We start from the raw sequence: 8,578 nt of genomic DNA on the forward strand, positions 1-8,578 counted from the left end.
ACGGTAATGTAACATTCCGTATTTTTACGTCATGTTTTCGACTTGATTTCAGATTGGTTAAGATTGGTTTTAGCTTTGTGACACCTTGATTAAGTCTTGTTTTGTATCTTGTATGTGTCACATGTGTCGATGTGAGTATTCGTTTTTTATTCGATTCATTTTCAGGTAGCTATTGAAGTTGTTTTCGCATGTTTTCCAAATCTCTCATCTCTTAGTAAAACGTCCATACTCCCAATTGTATCGGCAGATCGGCCCCCCCTTTGTATATGTTGTTCCTAAGAGGATTATTTTTATTCGAACGTTCAATCAAAGATTTTAACGATCGTTGAAATGGGTTCAACGATTGTTAACTTTTATTTTTAGTTGTCGAACACTTCACGAGCTGCCCGACGATCCGGCCAACAATCGTGGATACTTTTAACGATTGTGGAAGGTCCCAACGATCGTTGACTGCGTCTTTTCTATATAAAAAGCTGTTTTGGCCTTTGTTGTGAAATAAGAACCCTATATGCAATTTTTCCAGCCCCCACTCATTCACAAACCCTAATTGTCATTCTAAATTTTTCCTTGGCGATTTTCCTTCAATTATTGGTGTCCAGAACACTTGATAAGTGATTGAATTCTTGTAACGATCGTGGAAGGTCCCCAACGATCTTTGACTGCGTTTTTTCTATATAAAAAGTTGTTTTGGCCTTTGTTGCGAAATAAGAACCCTGAATGTGATTTTTCCAACCCCCACTCATTCCCAAACCCTAGTTGTCATTCTAAACTTTTTCTTGTCGATTTTCCTTCAATTATTGGTGTTCAAAACACTTGATAAGTGATTTAATTATTTTAATTCAATTGCAATTCTTGGTTTAGTCGATTTGTGGCTTATGATTTCCACTCAATTCGTTTTTATAGTCTTAAATCCAATCCACCTATGAGATTTATTTTCTCTCTGGGTTAACAAAATATTTAATCCATTTCTTTATCATTTGATTTATGTTAATGTGTTGTGCTGTGGCTGTAATCGTGAAACACACCTACATTCTGCCTAAAATGCTCAAATATGAAATAAGTATATAGATACTCAAAACAAATATGAATACGAGATAGTTTTACTAAAACAACAAAGGGGGCAATTATATTCCTATTAGAGGTCATATGGCCAATGTCTATCTCCCAACTCTCGAAAATTATCTAATTTCCTTTTGAGTTTTAGAAATTATTTAATTTTTTTAACTTTTGAATGTTAATGAACATTACAATTTGAATGTTAATGAACATTGCAATTCGACCGTCCCCCATGGCAAGTTAGAGAGGAAGTTGTTGATTGCAGTTCTACATATTAGGATTAGCTGTTTAAATTTTAGAGTTATTTTTAGAGTTAGTGTTTTAGGAAAAATGTCAGGGAAAGAGTTTGTTAATGGTCCTATTGTTTGTTAGTCCATGCTCAACAATTCTACCAATGATCTATTTAAGTATTTTTATAGAATAATGATTGATTTCTTGAAGTAACAATTTTTTTGAAAAAAAGAACAATTAATCTTCGAAATATTATTAAATATTATTTACGTTTTCAAAATAAAATTTAAACAATTAAAATATAAAAAAAAACTCAATCATTTAATTTCCACCATCATAGTAAAATAATAAAAGAATCTAATAATATTATTTGCCTAAACAGAATGCCACCACCTTTAAAATAAATTTGTGGCTCCGACACAGGTCTAACTAGTAATGAATGGCAGGGAATTGCTAGTGTACGTAAATTAATGGCCTAATCGCTCAAAAAACCCTCACCTTTAATTTTGTTTTTAATTTCACCCCGACGTTGAAAATTTGTCAATTTTACCCACTTTTGAATTTTCCGTTTTCAATTGTATCCCAATTTTTTAATTTTTGTTAATTTTTTAACTTAAATGATGAAATCATTCAATTAACTAAGTTTAAACATGAAATTAAATTCTTTTTTATTCAAAAAAGTACAAATAAGTCCTTTATTTTTAAAAACTAACTAAAACCCATAATCATATTAACACTAACTTAAATTCTTAATTAATTTTACTAAATTTAAATAAATTTTAAAAACGTACAATTAATATATGCTAGACATGGAGAATGTTTTAAACAAATTTCCAAACGAAAAAGACGTTAATTTAATTTTTCAGGGTACAATTGAAACACAAAAATACAAAATAGGGTAAAATTGACAAATTTTCAACGTCAGGGTATGATTGAAAAGGGGCTAAAAGGTCAGGGTTTTTTAAGACATTAGACCTAAATTAATTAATGTACTAGCTCGGTTTGCTTTCTATTTCATTATTCTATAAAGTCTGAATCAATATTACCAATTTTCTATTCAATTATAGTCATTTGTTTAAATTGAAAGAAAAACAATTCAGATAACCATTTCATATTATTCTAATTTATTTTTCTACTATAAACAATTCCAAATATAATGCAATATAAGGATATGTTAAACTTTTCATCAAATATTCCAGATCCAAACAAAAGAAAAAGATCTCCAAAATTTGCTCATACAACGGAAGCAAATGTAATCATAAAACAATTAACATCATCTTTAATATAAAAATATAGTAGAAATGAGTACTAATATGGAAGCAAATTAATCTCCACTCATATAATTAAAATAGTTTAAATTATATGTTTTTCTCTCTGCCTTCAATTTTGAGAAACTCTAAACATATGAAGTCGAGATTTTCCATCGAGTTCATGAGAAAATAAGCCTTTCAAATAGTCTGCATATGCGAATCTTCTAAACAATGGTGCAGTTTGGGGAGTAATCAGACTCGGCATCGGACCGATCTCTGCATCCAGTCTTGGACTATAAAATGTGGCAATTGAAATTCTCTCTTTTACTGAGTCAACTACTGCTCTATGCTCTATGCTTGGATAAATTCCATTCGACATAACCTACAAAATTAATTGAAAAAAAATATTACAATTAATCAATTACTATCTTTATATTTTAAAAGTAAAATGACTTTTTTAAATGAAATTTGTAAGCCAAAACACGACTTATGACCAAGGCAAAACAAAGAACAATCACCTGAGTAAAATACAATCCGAACTTCTAAAGAATTTAAAACTGTAATAAGGAAAAGATAGCTTCGAATATTTGTAGAAGTTCAAAGTCAGAGTAAAACTATCAAACACCACGTCATGAAAAGAAGTGAACTTCCTCTGAAAAATACGTAAGTTCCTGCTCTTCAGAAGATTACAAGTTGCAAAAACCCGTAAACTCAGCCACAAATCCGGATAATAACTCTTATGAATCAAGTGTCGCAAAGATAGCAAGAAATCATTTTGGCAACGAGGCATTACCTAAAGCAAACCCATCTTAGAGATACTCAAATTTCAAATCAACCTTGCAAATGTACAGGATGTGATCATTTATTTCATCTTCTCCACAACACCTGCAACCCACATCAATAACCGGAATAATGCTCCTAAGAGCGACAAAGGAACGACTAACGATCCGGTCGTGAAGAGTTGTCCAATGAAGAAATTAATACGAGGAGAAGAAACCGACTTCCACAATGAGGGAAAAACAGCGCTGAATGTAGGTTGAGGACGAGATAGCACACCAAAAAAATGGCCAGGGCCCAGAGTATGACCGCAGTTTGCCGTTCCAGCAAACCGCCTCTTCTCTGCCTGTAAGGACGAACTGATCAACAACAGCTTGAAGAAGAAGTAGCTTGGATTTTTCACAGATTCTAAACCTTCGTCCAGCTCCAACTTGCAGACTTCACTCGGCTGAATGTACTATCTTTCTGCTTAGTTAAACCATAAAGCTGAAGATAAATGGAAAAAGGCGAACAACAATTGAGCTAGTTATCATGCTAAAATGATATCAAAACTCCATTATTAACCAAAAAAGTAACATGGCTAATGAAAGCGTTTCAAGAAGTTTGATCAAGAAAGCATGAACTCCTAAGACCTTTCCATATATGACGGCATTTTGGAAATTGTTCCATCTCCCAATGTTTGAAGAAGAATATACAACTTTCTCCAATAAAGAACAATGATCCACCTAAATTTTCCATATCCATTTATAAAGCAAACAAAGATTTCTATCCTTAAGAAAAACTAAGCTCAAACCTCCATCAATAAAATCGCGGCAAATTGAATTCCATGAGATTTTGCACAAGGTTATGCTAGAGATATCTCCTTTCTATAAGAAATGCCTCAATATTGGACTACAAGGAATTTTGAACACTGATAGGCATTTTAAAAATCGACATAAAATAAGTCAGAACACATTGAAGAAACAATTTGACGAGAGTTAAACGACTAGCCGGAGACAATAAAGAACCTTTTCATAAGAATAACTTCGACTAGAACCTCATAACCACATGATCAATTGCCTGAAGAAATTTTCCTATATGACAGAGGCAGTTCAAGGTACGTAGCGAATTGGTACGCTATCCATCCTATAGCCTATAATATTTGAAGCATTGTGAAGGTCAATGTCTTCAATATTTATGCCCATTAAAGAACTCTTGTGATTGTTGATCTTTAAATCCGTAATAAGCTCAAAACCTCTGAGAATAATAGTCAAATTTTGCAGTTTACAAATATCATAAGACAATAGAAGCAAAGTATTGTTAGCAAATTGCAACTGAGAAACAGAATCAAGGCTGTCATTATCCGCATATCCCGTAATAAGGTCCATAGATTTAGCTCTCTGTAAAATAGCGTTCAAACCTTTTAAAGCAATAGCAAAAAGATAAGAGGACAAATGGCCACCTTGCCTAAGTCCTCTTTCCAAATGAAAAGGTTTCGTTTCGTATAGCTGCCATTAAGTAATATAGAAGTCGATGCAGTCGTGTCATCCAGTTGATCCAACTTCTAGGAAAACTCAGCAATCTCATGGCAGAAAGAAGGTAATTCATGTTGATGCTATCAAAAGTTTTATGGAAATCAAGCTTTAAGATCAATAAACTATCTTTCCGTCCATTTTGCAAGTGTAAAAGCTCGTTGGCGATCACACCAATAATTGTTTTCTATTATTTGGCTAAATTATAATTTAATATTAATGGTTTATTATATATTATTTATTTAATTAAAATTTAATTATCAATTGATTATAGACTAATTTCACGCACAATCACATTAAAATATATCGTTCATTTATTTTTTATAATAAAATTTTATAATTAATTTCAATATATTATATAAATAATTTACGAGACGATAATATAAAAATATTACATAAATAATTTTATGAGACGATAACATAAAATTATATAAATATAATTGTATGAGATAATAACATAAAAACATAACATAGATAATTTTAAGAGATAATAACCCAAAAATAAAACATACTATGATACTACATAATCAAAAGCATTTGTGGAGGCAACATATATAGAAAATTTTACCTTTTTTATTGTTTTAATTGGAATAAATTATGTAATGATAATTTTTACTAATTTTAATATAAATTAATTTTTAAATAATACAATTTTTTTTAAAAAAACATTACTAACATCTTCTTTTTTAAAATATAAATACAAATAAATTTGTGAGTGTAATTGGTAAAAAAATATAAAAATTGTTAAGAATTAAAAAGAAATAAAATATTAAAAAAAATATGTTTTTTTGGGGAAGGAATTGGTGACTTCTAGTGGACTAAATTTAATAAAAATTCACCTAATTAAAAAATAATGAGTAAATTTTTATGACTCCCATTGAAATGCCCTATGGTCTAATGAATTGGAAATGCCCTCAAAGATTTGATTCTAAGACGACATGAGCATATACTCGATATCATAGTTATAAGTTATAGCTAAATAGTTACCTCAAACATGTCTCCGATGTTGATGATAAAAGCATTAGCGACGGGTTGAATCGAAACCCAATTTTTGTCCTTCTTAATTTGGAGTCCATCGGTTTCATTGACTTGCAGAAGAATGGTGAATCCACTGGCATCTGAATGAGGAGAAATGCCCATTACAAGTTCAGGCTGTGGACATGGAGGATAATAATTCAATCTCATTGCCTGCCACCCTTCTGGTTCAAATAGTCCCACCAAATCATCATTGGGTTTTATTTTTAGAGATTTTGCCACTAAATTTATTATTTTCATAGAAAGATTTTTCATTTCTTTCGAGTAAGCTTCAAGCGCATTTCTGTCATAAACATGAAAAATATCGTAAAATTATAGGGAGAGAAATTTGTAAAGGCTGTATAAAAAAGTATTCCCTCCGTCCTATTATAATTGAACATATTTTTTATTTTGGGTGTCCCATTCTAATTGACTATTACTATTTATAGAGTACTTTTCACATGACTTTTCTCTTTTTACCCTCTTCAATTAATGCAATTAGAAAGCATATTTTTAAAAAGTCGTGATGCATTTAATGTAATGTGAGGATATAAAAGTAATATTACCAAATTTTTTTAAATAATGTGCAATTGAAATTTTTTCAATTAGAATGGGACGGAGGGAGTAATTTGTATTATATTTATAAGTCTTTCATCAAGTTATCCACGGGCATGATCAATAAAAGTTGATATGAGAAGACTTTAGAAATACTTTAATAAATTTTTGTTCAATTAGTATTATTTTTTATTTTTAAAGGAAAAAAAATATAACAAAATTAAACTTTATGATACCGGCAAAGATTGGATGTGTATACATCATTTGTTAATTGGAGAAATTCTTAGGTAGACTCGGTCTACCACGTCATCCGTGGACTAATCCAATCATATCATAACACCTCATTAAAATGAGGGTATTCTTATAATTTCGTTTGTTATTTGCATACACTTTTCAATAATGATATTACAAGAATACCCTCTTTTAATGAGGTGTTATGATATGATTGGTTTAGTCCACAGATGACGTGGTGGACTGAGTCTACCTAAAAATATCTCTGTTAATTGACCATAACCACTAACTTCAATCGGGCACAAATTGATAATTTGTCTGAATTCACCGAATAACCTCTCATTGAGAAAACATAATTTAGTAAATTGTAAAACGTAAATTGATGATAATAAAAAAATAAAAACTTATATAATAATTTACCTGTCAATTTGTAAACAATAGATAATTAGCAGATAAATTAATTTTATGGGCAAATCAGTTTTAAAGTTGGTGGACATATATATATATATATATATATATATATATATATATATATATATATATATATATATATATATATATATATATATATCCGTTTTTATAAATTACCTTATAAGTTAAAAGGAAAACTTGCTAATTGAAGGACCAATTAGTTTATAAGTTAAGGAAGTAAATTATAAAAATAAAATTAATTATGCATAACCACTAATGTTAAAATTAATTTATGTGCTAATTATTCATTATTTATAAATTGATGGAGCAACTTTCTACTTAAATCAAAAAATAAATAATGTATAGTTCAATAAACGTAAATTATTTTAAGCCGAGATGAGAGCTATAGGAAATTAATTATACCTTAATGGAATAGGCAAGTTTGGAAACAAATTGTCCTTCCGCAAATGGATAGGGATAGTGGTAAGGCTTAAGACATCACACCAATCAAGCTTCTGTTCTTCGGAGACAACAAATAATTGACCATACCCTTCAACTTCTCCATTCACACTAGCAAATTTCTTTTTCTCATCACTCGGAAGATTAAATAAATTTTTAGCTTCTATTTTCATTGTCTCCACCAATGACTCACTAACTCCATGGTTAATCAACTGTGTGAGAAACAATTAAATTATTTTGTTAATTTCAATAACTAATCAATGAACAATTTATATAGCTATTTCAGTAAACCGTATAACTAAATTTTTAATTAACATTAATTATTAAAAATTCAGAAAAGGTGTTAATTTCTCATTACATGTAAATTTAGGAGGTCAATTAATATTAAGTTTTATAAAAAAATTATGAAATAACATAATTTGGCAGATTTTGTTAATTCGGAAATTTCAGAAAATAAATCAAACATAGCCAAATTAATTAAAGTTTTCAAAATTCTTAACGAAACTAGAATTTTAACTTGGTTCTACCCGAATATCGCATAGAGAAACAAAAGTCTAAGATCATTAATTCCTCCAAATTAATATATATTTTTCAGAAGAAATAATGATCAATAATCCAATTTATATAGAAAGTGATCAATTTAACTAAGTCAAATTAGTCTATAATATTATATAGATATCCATACCTGAAAGAACCCCCAATCTTTGCAAGCATTATGAAACTTGTCGAGCTCGGATTCTTCAGAAAGCAATTTGCTCATGTCGATGATCGGAACTTGATCGGGCGAAGAAGAATTGGATAGAAATGGAGGGTCCAGATCAGGTCTTACATATCTAGATGGAACTGTAGCCAACGATCTCTTTGCCAGCTCCTGAACATAAGGCACTGGGAGGCTGCTTCTCTGGGTTAATGTTTCAAGATTGGACTCCATTGGCAATGTGGTGAGAGATGCAGAGCATCCAATTTCACTCTCTTTTGTACTATCAATTAAATGTGGCTACGGTTTATAGGTTCATAGACTCATAGTTGAAGACACATTTAAATTCAGTGCGGATTTAGGAAGAGTTTATAGTTGGCAATTAT

At 30.2% G+C, this 8,578-nt stretch overlaps 1 protein-coding gene across 2 annotated transcripts; it reads right to left on the bottom strand.

Moving 5' to 3' along the window:
• Nucleotides 1-2,540: 2,540 nt before the first annotated feature.
• Nucleotides 2,541-8,578, bottom strand: LOC126680013 (codeine O-demethylase-like). Of its 2 annotated transcripts, XR_007641023.2 has the most exons (5): nucleotides 8,181-8,578; nucleotides 7,460-7,707; nucleotides 5,813-6,143; nucleotides 3,056-3,800; nucleotides 2,781-2,919 (listed from the first exon to the last, which is right to left on the bottom strand). XR_007641023.2 is itself a non-coding variant. In XM_050375043.2 (4 exons), exons 1-4 carry the CDS (start codon nucleotides 8,424-8,426, stop codon nucleotides 2,668-2,670), a joined length of 1,077 nt encoding a protein of 358 aa, XP_050231000.1. In that variant the 5' UTR covers nucleotides 8,427-8,573; the 3' UTR covers nucleotides 2,541-2,667. The 2 variants fall into 2 exon arrangements, 1 of the variants encoding a protein (XP_050231000.1); XM_050375043.2 differs by lacking the exon at nucleotides 3,056-3,800 and having other exon boundaries at nucleotides 2,541-2,919; nucleotides 8,181-8,573.

This window comes from Mercurialis annua, linkage group LG5, assembly GCF_937616625.2.
Source record: "Mercurialis annua linkage group LG5, ddMerAnnu1.2, whole genome shotgun sequence".
NCBI classification, from domain to species: Eukaryota; Viridiplantae; Streptophyta; class Magnoliopsida; order Malpighiales; family Euphorbiaceae; genus Mercurialis; species Mercurialis annua.